Here is a 13,779-nt window from a genome sequence, read left to right as displayed (position 1 = left end):
TAATTTAGATCTTCCCAGATGAGCCACCGGTGAGCATTAACATTACTGGTAAATATATTCATTTTCTCCTGGACACAAGAGCCTATTATTTGGTCCTAAAAGCCTTCTGAGATCCAAACTCTTCTCACTATTTCTTAGTTGTTGGAATTGACGGAAAACCTCATAAACAGTTCCTTACTTCACCTCTACCTTGCATGTGGACTTCCAAGCTGTAAAACAACCCAGTGGTAGATGGAATTTGGTCCAGGACTTAAGAACAATAAGTGATATAGTCGAGCCTCTACATCTTGTGGTTCCTAACTTTTATACTATAATAGACAAAGTACTAGTCAATAAGCCTTTTATTTTAAGAACTACCTTCCCTCTATAACTTGATTTGTGCCATTGTTAGAACCTTTACTTGCAACATTATTGTTTTTAATTTTTGACTCATGTGCTTTTAACTTGTTAGTTAAATTTATGTCTTCTAGGCTGCAACAGTTCCATGGTGTATCTTCAAGGATATGAACATGTATGGCTAAGCACAATTGATAACAGTGCATCTAAATTCCAAAATCATTCTTCACAATAGTCTACATGTTTCCTATTGCCAAAGGGGCCCAGTTGTATCCTTTCACCTTGTTCAGTCTGTATGCTGAACAAAAACCTGAGAAGCTAGACCATATAAATAAGGCTGTGGCACCAGGATTGGAAGAATACCCATCAGTAAACTGCAATATGCCGATTGTCGTCTTGCTTGCTTGATTAAGGAGCCTTGCTTGCTGACTGTGAAGACTTGAAATACATACTGAAGAAGCTCAAGATTCTGTGCAATGTGGATTACATCTCAATATGAAGAAAGCAAAAGTCCTCAAAAGTGAACTAATAATCGTGATAAATGGAGAAAAGATTGACATTAGCCAGGATTTAATTTTATTTGGAAACAAAATCAATGCCTTTGGAAGTAATAATCAAGAAATAAAATGGCATATTGCAATGGGCAACTCTGCCAAGGACTTACTGAAAGTGCTAAGAAGCAAGGATGTCACATTGAACATAAGGTTCACTTGACCAAAACCACAGTATTTTTAATCTACTCATATGAATGAGAAAATCGGAAAATGAGAAAAGAACTGATACCTTTGAGTTATGGTACTGGCAAAGAATATTGGCTATACCACGGACTGCCAGAAGAATAAACAAATCTGTTTGAGAATAAGTGCAGTCACAACACCACTTAGAAGGAAGGATGGTGTGGCTTTCTCTTACATACACTGGCCATGTTATCAGCAGGTACCAGTTACAGGAGAAAGACATCAAGCTTGGTAAAGTTGAGGGTCAGGGGGGAAAAAAAAGGAATCTCCTCAGTGGGATGAGGTGACACAGTGACTGCAACATTGGGCTCGAGGATAGCTGTTGTGAGGAGGGTGCAGGGCCAGAGAGGGCTTCACTCTGCTGTACACAGGGTATTTTACAACAATTTAAAAATTAGGAGAACAAAAGACAAAACCTCTGTGGCTTGACTCCTAGAGAAGTTATGAAAGGCAGTACTATGTCATCAAGCATAATGCAGTAGGAGAGACCTAAAAGGTGTTGGAAGTCTATGAGGTAGAAGGTTTTAGAAAGATAGAGAGAGCTTCTCTCAAGAGAGAAGAGAAACCCAGTGCTGGTGGACAACCAGAGGGAATTAGTATTTTCCGGTTTTGAAGGGGAGGTGGGCAAAGTGAATTCTCACTGGCAAGAATAAACAGGGTACTTTCAGAACAGTGATATTGACTATTTGATTTTCATTTACTTATTCTTTTGGATTACAGAACTTCTTTATCTCAAATCTTCAGTAAATCTGTCATTCAAACCAATTCAGGTCATTTGTGGATAAAGAAGCAGCCTAGTCCAGGGGCAAGCAAGGGGTGACAGCAATTAGCCAGAACTGACATGAACACTGAAAAGAAGCAGGGAACGTCGATTAGGACAGGAAGCACAGAGAAACAGGCCATGTTGTTAGGTGCCTTTGAGTTGGCTCTGCCTCAAAGCCACCCCATGGACACAGACTGAAACACTCATTGATGCTACACCACCCTCCAATCACCATTCTACTCAAGCCCATTGCTGTAGCCAGCATGTGAGCATAACTAATCCTCTCCTCCACGGACTCTCTACTAGTCCAAGCGTGATATCCTTCTCCAGGGACTAGTCCCTTTTGATAATATATACAAACTACCTGCGACAGCGTTTCATCACCTGTAAGGAGCAGTCTGGCTGTATCGGATAATATTGTTTATTAATTTAAAAATTCTGTCAGATAACTTTCTGGAAGGGTTTGCAACAACTATTAAGCTCTTTAGCCAGGAAGCTTAAGGAGTTCTGGTGGCATAGTCTGTAGCACATTGTGCTGCTAACCAAAAGACCGTCAGTTCAAATTCACCAGCATTCCTGAAGAAAAAAAGATGGAGCGTCTTCTCTTCTGATATTTATAACTTGGAAACTTGATGGAGGGTCACTATGAGTCCGAACGAACTTGACTGGAGTGAATTAGTTTTTTTAGCCAGAAGGCTTAGCAGTACCATTTTCTCACTGTCTAATGGGGAGTTTGGAGCAGACAATCAAAATAAGCAAAGCCTGTCTTTTCTTCCAGTGCTGGCTGAGTGCGACATCCCAAACACTTCATTATCTCTCTTGCACTTGTTCCAGCCTGGAGACCACATGTTAGAACTCACTGTCTTAGTGGGTTGATGAATCAGCACCCAGCTGAGGAACTGAAATTGGACCAGCTGGGTGTCAGGAGGCTCAAGTGGAAGCAGGCGCTGAACAAACTCTGAGCTTTCCAGCTGCCTTTCTGCTTTTGTAGATGGATTTTGGGACTTCTGTACTACATATATTTTACAATTCATATACGTATTAACTAGGAATGCATTCAGTTGTATGTAAAAGAAAATTATTTTTCTAATAAGAGACCTGAAAGAAGGTCGCTCCTGGAACTAGTTCAGGTCCTCAAAAACTTTAGAACTGATATCCTCGTAGTTCTCTTTGCTTAATGATCTCAAGGTGGGTATCGTTCTAAGTATCACATCTATATTCACAACAGAATAAGGTAAAAGTAGGACCTCAGAGCTTTTATCAAGAAGGCAGCACTTTTCTGGATGCCCCTTAAGGTTTCTTGTATTTTCTGAGCTAGATTTGGGTCCCGTGACTGTCTGCAGTTAACAGAAGATTAGAAAATCTGGGAACAAGATTTCTGTGGTTGATGTTCATTAACCCTAATTAATTAATGATTTTAATCTATTTGAAATAACAATCAATGGTTATGGAACAGTGATTAAGAAATTAAACTAATTACTGCACTGGACAAATCTGTTGCTGCTGCTGAAAAAAAAAATCTCTTTAAGGCTTTAAAAGCCACATTTTTATGACTAAAGTGTACCTGACGCAAGCCATGATTTTTCCAAGTCCTTTATATGCATGTGAAAGCTGAGCAAAGACAAAAGAAGCTGGAAGAATGAATGGATTTGAACTACAAGGTTGGTGAAGAATAATGAATGGACAATTAGGAAAATGAACACATCAGTCTTAGAAGGAACACAATCAAGACACCTCTAAGAAGAAAAGATGCAATTTATTGGGAAATACCAGTCAATAGATAAGAAGATGTTTGATAAAGGCGAAGGTCAGCAGAAACTAAGGAAACATTCAATGATACTGGGCTGATACAATAGATAACACAGTGGGCTAAATAACTCAACAATCAAGAAGATAGTACAGGATTAATCAAGGCTTCCTTTTGTATATATAGGTCATCATGAATCAGCCACCTTGATAAAACAAACAACAACAATGAACTATTGTATGGAGTTAGGCATATTTCCTTTCTAAACAAAACCGATTGTCTGGAATAAGATGATAGATCTGTGAATGATTGAGTGGACGCAACAATGAATGAAGCGTGAAGATGAACAAATGCGTGGCTGATAAGTAAATGGATCAGTGAGCTGGTGAAACAGTGGGTAATCAGTAAGAATAGCTGAATAAAGAAAGGGATAAACTTATGAGTAACAATAGAGAGTCTAGGTGAACCTGTGAATGAAGGAATGAACCAGTGAAACGAGGAATCGATAAAACTATTGACGAACATTAGCATGGATGATTGGTAATTGAACCCGGAAGTGCACAAAGGTGTGGGCAGCTGTCTCCTGGGGCCCTGCCTTGCCTGGGAACAGCTGGCAGAGGGGCAGTGGCGGGCACGTGGATGGCTGTACAAGATCCCTGTTTGTGCTGGCTGCCCAGCCACCTTGAGGCCTCATAGATGTTGATGAGGTATTTCTCGCAGACGAGGCTTGAGGACACTGAGTGTCCCTTGATGCCTCTAGATCAATTATTCATTGGTGTGGGGGTACTTTGGATGTGTTAGATTACAGAAAATGTTTTGCCAGAAAACAAAACCTGGTTGTCTGTTGGCAAAGATTAAGGAGAAGCAGAGTATCTACAACTGCATGTATATACACATGTATGCTGTCGTCATTATGTACTGCCAAGTCTGAACTGATTCATAGCTGACCCTCCAGTGAGTTTTCAGTGGCAGTAAACCACCCGGGCGGAGATTACCATCTTTCTTCTGCAGAACAGCTGATGGATTAAAAGCTATAGCTTTGAGTTGGCCGCACAACTCCTTCCTACTGTGCCACCAGGCTCCCTCTAATCATACATTTGTTTTTATGTGCTGTTGAGTTGAGATCAACTCAGAGCTATCCCTCCAGCGATTTTCAAAGGCAATTAATCACACGGGAGGAGATTCTGCTGCAAAACAGCTGGTAGACTTGAACCACGAGCTTTTTGGTTGGCAGCACAACTACTTACTGCTAGGCCCCCAGAGCTCCCTGTATTGGTATGTAGTTATTATTTCCTTAACCATATTCTACGTCTTGTAAACCGAATCTCATCCTTGATGTTCTACAAAAGCCATCTTGTCCTTTATATTCCTACTAATCTTAGTGATTTGGCACATGGTGAGTCAGAATAAATGTGGGGTGATTTCACCCACAGAGAGGCCGGGAAATTGCCTTCCTCAATCAGGACAGTATGTTCAAGAGAAGACTGGGAAGGTGCTGCTCATCTGCTGGTGAAAGTCAGATCAGATTTATGCTGAAAAGGCTGGGCTTGGATATCCTGCTGGGCTGTAAGCAAAGGCTGCAGGCAGGATTAGAGGCCTGTGTATTTTAGACCCTCAGTTCCACCATGGGGTCCAGTACCACTGATACACTTCTCTAAAATTCAAAGGTCTTATGTGAAAATTGGGGCTATTCTAAAACTGAAGGCTTTTTTTTTTTTAAAAGAAAACTTATGCTGGTTTACACACAAAGTTCATATACATTGTTTTCACACAGATCTTTAAAAGAAACTGAAGGCTTTTAAACTCTGCTTTTCAAAGCATTCATTTGTCCAATTTTTTTTTAATTTAGAAAACACAATCATAGAAATAAGAACAGCTTAGATTTACCATCGTGCTCATTACTGTGACAAGTCCAGCGATTATTGTTTCTCTGCAGAGAAGGAGCTCTGGTGTCCTTGTGGCAAAAAGCTGCACTGCAATCTTGAAGGCACATGGTTCAAATCCACTAGCTGCTCTGTGGTAGAAGGATGGGAAATTTTCTCCTGATGATTAACTCTCTCTAAATATTGGTCAGAGAGTCAGCTATGGGTCAATTCCAACTTGTCAGTACACAACAATAACAACATATAATAATAGGCTGTACTTTTCCTCATAGGGTTATATGCTATATAGGAGAGCTCTGGTGGCCTATTGGTTAGGAGCTGTGTTGCCATCCCAAAGGCACATGGTTCAAATCCACCAAGAGCTCCACAGGAGAAATATGGGACATCGCTTCCCATGCAAATTGCCTCTGGAAACCCACTGAAGGGTCAGCTATGGGTTGATATGATTCTACAGTACACAACAACAACAGCATATGACTGGAAGGCCCATGCCTTACCACTGTATATTCTGCAAATCCTGTACCTTGAGCACTGCATTTTGTTCAAGTCCAAGGTTAGTGTTTCCTTGTGAAGCTCCTTCCTGGGTTCCACACCCATCATTGAAAGCCCAGGGTTTATTATTCTGGAGGTCATCTGTCCTCAGGGAGTGGCAAATCCTCAAAGCTAAGGGCTTCCTCTAAAGGTGTGGAAAGCCTGGCCATGAACTTGGCAGAGGCTTCATGTACCATGTGCAAGGCAGGAGCTTCAGGTCCAGTTCTGCTTATTTTGGGATGTCATTATACTGGCATGTGTTTCTTCTAAGACCCTCTTTCATTGCTTATTTCTTCCCCCTGCTCCCTTCCCACCTCACAGTGATTTCGAGTTTTGTAGGGACTCTGACTAGATACAATCCGGGGACTCAGAGCAGGTGCCGGCTGGCTCAGTGTCCCCTGTGTGTCTGCCTGGAGTCCATGGTTGTGGAGGAAGCTGGTTGTTCCAGGTAGTTGAATTCAGTGGCCTTGCCTACAGGAATGACTGAAGCACATGGGACAGAGGCCCAGCTTTCAAGAGGCCGCAAACCGTCTTTGAAGGAGGGATGTTCTGTAGCTCTTATAGCTGTGTCTGACACCTAGTTATAATGCAAAACTGTCACATAATAGATGCTTTACTATTATTGTAAATTAAAAATGTCAGATTACAACATAGTTGGTAAGTGAGTAGGTATATATTTTAAATATTGAACATGCTTTCTTTTCTTGCCAGTTGGGAGGAAAAAAAGCCCCATCACAGAAAAGCAACTCACCAACACTTCAATCAAATGAATTACATTATTAAAACCTTCCCAATGTTGTATTTGCATAGAATTCAATCATTAATTCATATTTTAAAATATGAATGCAAATTAAAAGGCTAAATACTTGAAACTAAAAAATACATTCCTTATTTGATATTGAAGTCAGTAGATTTATCACATTTGCTGGATGTAATAGCAAAAAGTGCTAATTTATGACTAAGTAATTAAACAGGGAGACAGATGGAGAATCAAATGAGTTTTCCTCACATCCGCATTTGCATACCATTACTGATGGTGCATGCACTTACTGCTCTGTACGATGCCCTCCAGGGCTGGAGGAACAGGAGAGTTATTTATATAAGTTTCAACTCAAGCATCTTTCCCTTTTCTCTTCTCAAGTAAGAAAAGGGAGTGTTGTGGAATCACATACTTAGGTAAAAGACAGAGCTCACATAGATGTTTGTATGTTTCTCACTCATCCTTTCTTCTTCCTTTCATTTCATTAGAAGAAGAACAGGCATCTGTGAACTGTCAGTGAATCTCTCTCCATTCTCCATTGTGTAACAGAAAGCACACTCTTGTTTTTTTTTTTTAAATTTTTTTATTATTTTTGTGTGCGTGTACCGTCAAATCAGATCTGACTGCTATGGAGATTGCCCCTCCTTCCCCGGCAGAGCATCTGGTGGATTTGAACTGTGCACCTCTGGGATTGTAGTTGCAGCTTCTTGCCACTAGGCCACCAGAGCTCTCCTAGAAAACACACTCTTGGAACCAGCAGTACTATTTAAATCCAGAGTTCTCAGGACCTAATTGTGTGACCTTAGGCAACTTCCTTCTCTCTAGTCCTTAGTTAATCCATTTATAGAGCTTAAGGTTGATTAGATTAGATTACCTCTACTATCTATTATCCACTGGAGTGTCAAATGCCATAGTGGTTACCCATCATGAACAGTGTTTGGTGGGGCTCCCAGACTGAGGCAGGTTTGGAAGCAGGAGTGGCATCCACTTCCTAAACAGCATGCCTCTGGAAACTCTATGAACTTTGAGAAATGGCTATGAGTTGTGTTTCGACAGCACTTAACAGCACAGAAGCATATTATCTCTAAGGGAGTTTTGATGGCCCAGTAACTAACAGTGGGTTCAAACCTATCAGAGGTTGTGAGGATAGCACAGGCAGGATAGAGCAGGATTCAGGTCTGTTGCTCATAGATTGTTTACTAGTCATAGTCTACATGATAGCACCTAACACAACAACAACAGTGGGTAAGGAGTTGCTCTGCCAACCCAAAGGCAGGTACATTACATCTACCAGCTGATGTGAGGGATACAGATTAGCAACTGCTCCTTGTGTGATTTATAGCCTCTAAAACCCCACTGGACAGTCATTTATGAGTTATTAGAGAGAGATCATCTAGGCAGTATGGCATGGTGGGGAAAACAAAGGCTTTTGTTTGATCTTAGATCCACCACCACACCACACCACACCACACCACACCACACCACACCACACCACACCACACCACACCATCTGTGCACTACTAGCCAAGCTTACGTGACAAGCTTACTCTGTACTACAGTTTTGATTTGTGAAAAATAGCAAAATGAGGATGTTGAGTTATTATTTAATGTAAACCCTTAGAATAGTGCTTTGTATATTGTTGTTGTTAGTCGCTGTCGAGTTGAGTACGACTCATAGCGAACCTGAAAACTACAGATCTGAACCCTGTGCTGTCCTGTGCCAACCTCATCATCCCTAACACGTCTGAGCCCATTGCTGCACTCACTGCCAATCCATCTTGTTAAGGGTCTTCCTCTCTTTCGTGACTCTCTATTTTCCCAAACATGATGTCCTTTGAATAGCCTCTCGGAGCAACATGCCTAAAGTATGTGAGATGAACTTTGGCCATTCTTGTCTCCAAGGAGCGCTCTGGTTGCACTTTTTCCAAAACATAATTGTTTGTTCTTTTGGCTGTTCATGGGGTATTCAGTACTCTTCTCCAATACCACAACTCAAAGGCATCAATTCTTCTTATGTCATCTTTATTCATTGTCCAGTTCTCAAATGCATAACACGTGATTGAAAAGACCATGACGTAGGCCCCAGGGCACCGGTGTCACCGGACGACTTGCTCCCCGAAAGGTGATGCCAAGAAGACCGAAGAGGAGCTGGAAGAGGACAACAACGAGCTAGATGAGACTCTGTCGGAGAGACTATGGGGACTGACGGAGATGTTCCTGGAGAGAGTCCGGTCTGTGGCCGGAGCCACGTTTGATCTCTCACTCTTTGTGGCTCAAAAGATGTACAGATTTTCCAGGGCAGCCTTGTGGATTGAAATCACTTCCTTTGTGATCCTTGCTCTTCCTGTTGTCTTCGAGACAGAGAAATTGCAAATGGAACAGCAGCAGCAAATGCAACAGAGGCAGATACTTCTCGGGCCCAACACTGGGCTGTCAGGAGGAATGCCAGGGGCCCTACCATCACTTCCTGGAAAGATCTAGGTTGTTACTGCTGAATCTGAGCTGTCTTGGATGAAGTTTGAAATTTAATAGTGTTTGAAATGTTGATCCCCACCCCCCCCAACCTTGGCACATTGATTTATCTAAACCTGATGGGGACAATTTCTTCCTTGAGACTCCCAGTATCCAAATGTGCCCTTTACTTTGCCCTGACTGACTTCTGTCTTCACTCTCACATCAGAGTGTGGTAAAGCAAACGGTTATTTGCCGTCCTCCACACCCCCCCCCAAAAAAAAAGAAAGAAAAGACCATGACCTAAATCAGGTGCACCTTAGTCTTCAAATTGACATCATTACTACTCAGTAATTTAAGGAAGTCCCTAACAGTGGACTTTTCTAATATAATATGTGTCCTGATCTCTTGACTTACGGTATTGATTGGGGATCCAAATAAAATTAAATTGTTGACAATTTTAATCTTTTTTCCATCTATCATGATGTTGCTTATAGGTTCAGTGGTATATCTTTTTGATATTGAAATATAATCCATATTTAAGGGTTGTATTCTTGGTCTTCTGCAGTAAGTTTCTTAAGTTCTCCTCACTTTCAGCAAGCAAAGTTGAGTCATTTGCATAACACAGATTGTTGATGAGTCTTCCTCCAATCCTGATGCACCATTCCTTTTCACAGAGTCCAGCTTCTCAAATTAGTCTTGTAAATCCTATGGGACAGTTTTACACTCTGATGGTGTTGTTCTGAGTTGGAATGAATTAAAAAACTGGTTTCATTTAAGGGGTTTTTGTGCTATAGAGTCCGAACGAACTCATAGCTAGTCTGCTGGAGTTATGAGTCCAGCTAGGAGTCTGTTTGGACTTGACAACACAAACAACAACAACGACCTCCTAAACAAAACCACTGGTTTTCAACTGATTCCAATTCATAGCAACCCTATTAGAGAAAGCTAAGCTGCCCCATAGGATTTCCAATGCTGTGATCCCCACAGACTGGTGAGCACATCCAGGGCTGCATCTGTTAATTGAGACAAGTTAATTGGTATCCTATCAATTCTTGGGGCCTTACTTATTGCCAGTGCCTTCAATGCAGCTTCCACTTCCTCTTTTATTATCACTTATTCTTGTACTTCTTGAAATTCTTCAGTGTCTATCAGTTCTTTTTGGTACAGTGATTTTGTATATTCCCTCCATCTTCTTTTCTTTTGATGTCTTCTGGATCATTCAATGTATTTCCCATGGGGTCTTTCAATATTGCAACTCGAGGTTTAAATTTGTTTTTTCAGTTCTCTCAGCTTGAGAAATGCAGAGTGAGTTCTTTCCTTTTTATTTTCTGATTCCAGCAGTTTGAGGACTAAGGTGTGTCTGATTTAGGCCATGATTTTTCTGATCACTTGCTATGCATCTGAGAGCTGGACAATGAATAGGGATGAAGGAATTGATGTCTTTGAGCTGTGGTGTGGGAGAAGAGCATTGAATATCTCATGAACTGCCAAAAAGAACAAATTAATACGTCTTCGAAAGGGTGCAGCTCCTTACCTACGCTGCAATCCCACAGGCACACTGTGTTCAAAACCTGCTCTGCGAGAGAAAGATGGGCAGTCTCCTCCTATGAATTACACTGTGTCTGAAAACCTTCTGGAGAGTCAACTATGGGTCGATACACACAACAGCAACAACTACCTTAGGTTCTACAATACCACCAGAGGGAAATAAATCAGCCACACATGGGCCATACCGGTGTTCCCACCACCACAGTACATAACTCATGTCAGGGGGGCCGTTGACCAACGAACGTGCAGTAGAAAGCATCTCTTTTCCATTTCCTGGGTCTTTAATCCTCAAAGCTTGACAGAAATGACCTGGGACTATGAAACTAGTTAGGTCTCTGTGAGGGCTTTAGGGAATGTCAGCTGCTTACCTAGGTCTGAATTGTAAGACAAAACCCTTCACCCCATGTAACATTCATATAGAATTTAAAGATTCACACATGTTGTAGGATGGATCAGTAAGCTTACTCTTTTTTTCATGCCCCCCAAATAGAAGTAACTCCACAGTGATGTTTACAAATATTGTTATTCACCTCTCTGTGGATTTTGACCTTTCACTGGGTTGTTATTATGGCCATCAAGTTGAAACCAATTCATAGCTGACCCCCTACTGGGCTTTCAGGAACAGTAAATCGCATGAAAGGAGATTGCCCATTGTTCTCCTGTGGAGCAGCTGCTGGATTCAAACCATATGCCTTTGGATTGACATCATAACTCCTTACGCCTAAGCTACAAGAGCTCCCTTTTACTTGGGAGGAAAGATGAAATAATCGGGTGCCTATTGGATTTACAACACATTTTGTTTTTATTTTTTTATTGTAATCTGTCGTTTGGGATTACAATAATATTGGAATCTGGAAAATATAGCATTAAAATATGTCCATTGTGTGTATCCATTACATTTCCCCCCTTTTCTAATAAGCATATCTCTATCAATCCTAAAAATGGCTTCATTTAGTTTTCTAATGATGTGTTCTTCCCTAACCAAGAGAATAGAACAGGATCCAAATCAAGATACTTGGATTCTCCTCATGTTGCTCATAGTGTTCACCTCACCAATAAGCCACCCTTCTCAGTGCCCTGGAAGGCCCCTTTATATGGGATACAGCAACTGGTTTATTTGATCTCTGGCTTCCATTTGGGTTTGCAAACAGAAGGCAATGTATGTAGAAGGCCAGAGGTGATAGAAGAGTGAGCTTGGAGAGCTAATTACTTTTCTTCTTCCTTGTTGGGTACTATGAGTAGACTCTGTCTCTACCAATGCCTGAACTTCTTAAGCATCTCTGAAAATTAATAATGACTCTCTAGTTCAGAGAGGAAACTTGGAATATCAAATTAATATGAGTTAAAAACTGTCTAGAAGGGGGGAAAACATATTAAAACCAGTGTTTTCCCTAAAAGTTTGCATTTTAAAGAATCAAATTTATTTATATAAAGCCTGTGTTTTTTCTTGGCAAACATTATTTTCTATTCAAAATATACTGAATTCCCTCTTTGCATAGGTGTATTTTTTATTTGTTGACATATAATTAACATAATATAAAATTAATTAATATACTTAATGCTTACAATTCAATAGTTTAAGGTATATTTACAGAGTTAAATCATTACCACAATTTAATTTCAGAAACATTTTCTCACCCCAAATAGAAATCTATTAAGTTTGTTATACTCATGTAAGACTGCTAACCTGTCTGATCCCTTCTCCACTTGCCTTCCTCACTTGACCACTCATCAGCTTTCTATATCTTCCCATTTTATATAAATGGAATAATACAGTGTAACGTGTGATTTTTTGCCACTAACTTCTCTTACCTTCCATAGTGCTTGAAGGTTCATCCACATTGTAGGATGGATTGGTAGATGATTTCTTTTTATGACTAATAATAGTCTATTGTGTGGATACTCTACATTTTATTTACCCATTCATCAAATTAATTTTTAGTATTATGAATGATGCTACCACAAACACTTGTGTACATATTTTTATGTGGGTTTATGTTTCAGTTTCCTCTAATGTATGCCTAGGTGGAAAGTTACAGGGTCATATGATTAATTATTCTAAGAACTGTTTTGGTAATTGGCCACACATTTTACATTCCCACCAGCAAGTATGATAGATTCATCCTTGCTAATATTTGTTATTTTGGAGGAGGAATCCAAAAGGTCAAAATCCAGATTAATAACAGCATACAGTCAAGACAGCTTCCAAAATTTGCACCTTAGCCTTGAGCCTTCTGGCCAGTGGTTTCCAAGTTCTCAGTCTTGTCAATACTAGTTTCTCCCCACCTTCCCAACTGTCTAACAAAGTTTTTAGTCCTTCCAGTATTGTCTCTCTGCCCCCTTTAGCCCCTAATTGTCCAACAAAATTTTCAGTCCTGCCAATATTGGCTTCCCACCCCCATCCTCCATCCCAAGGTCTCATCTCACATTACTGTCTCACAGCAAATCTCTAGTTTGGCCATGGCTGCTACTGCTGTCTTGAAGAGAGTTCTACAATTTCCAGCTTCTTTTTCTCACTAGGGGGGGAAGGTCTTTCTTCATGTCACTGGCTAAGGGAAGATCCTGCTGACCTTTGTTATTATTGTCTGTCAGTTTTTTTATAGTCACCCTAGTGGGTGCTTCTCTTCGGGATTTTGATTAACATTTACCTAACAATTACATTTTACATTTTCCCAATAATACCCACTATATGTACTACTTGTCTGTCAGTTTGTTGTACTGACAGATGGCTTGTATAGTTCTGTAGTGCTGGAAGCTGATATTTCAAATACCAGCAGGTTATTTCTGGTGGACAGATTTCAGTGGCAATTCCAGACTAAGACAGATTATAAAGTAAAACTGGCTAGGTACTTCTGAAATAATGGGCCACTGGGAACCTTATGAACACCAGTGGAACGTTATCTGATACAGAGCTAGACGAAAGGCAAGATATGTCTGAAGAAGAGCTACCTCCTCAAAGTAGATTCATCCTTGAGGTTGTACATGGAGTTAAGCTTTCAGGACCTTCATCTACTGGTGTG

General features: G+C 40.6%; 1 protein-coding gene across 1 annotated transcript in view; it reads left to right on the top strand.

Moving 5' to 3' along the window:
- The window catches only part of LOC102856305 (mitochondrial import receptor subunit TOM22 homolog), a 56,720-nt gene extending 47,482 nt beyond the window's left edge, over positions 1–9,238 (top strand). The window contains exon 2 of the mRNA XM_006886801.1: positions 8,837–9,238. Within this exon, the coding sequence (XP_006886863.1) occupies positions 8,837–9,238 (402 nt within the window). The remainder of the gene's footprint in view (positions 1–8,836) is intronic.
- Positions 9,239–13,779: the final 4,541 nt, after the last annotated feature.

Source organism: Elephantulus edwardii, unplaced genomic scaffold (assembly GCF_000299155.1).
Source record: "Elephantulus edwardii isolate Elephantulus edwardi_28Jun2011 unplaced genomic scaffold, EleEdw1.0 scaffold00051, whole genome shotgun sequence".
Classification (NCBI taxonomy): domain Eukaryota; kingdom Metazoa; phylum Chordata; class Mammalia; order Macroscelidea; family Macroscelididae; genus Elephantulus; species Elephantulus edwardii.
Note: the sequence above shows the minus strand (reverse complement) of the source record. Positions and strands in the feature narration are given on the sequence as shown.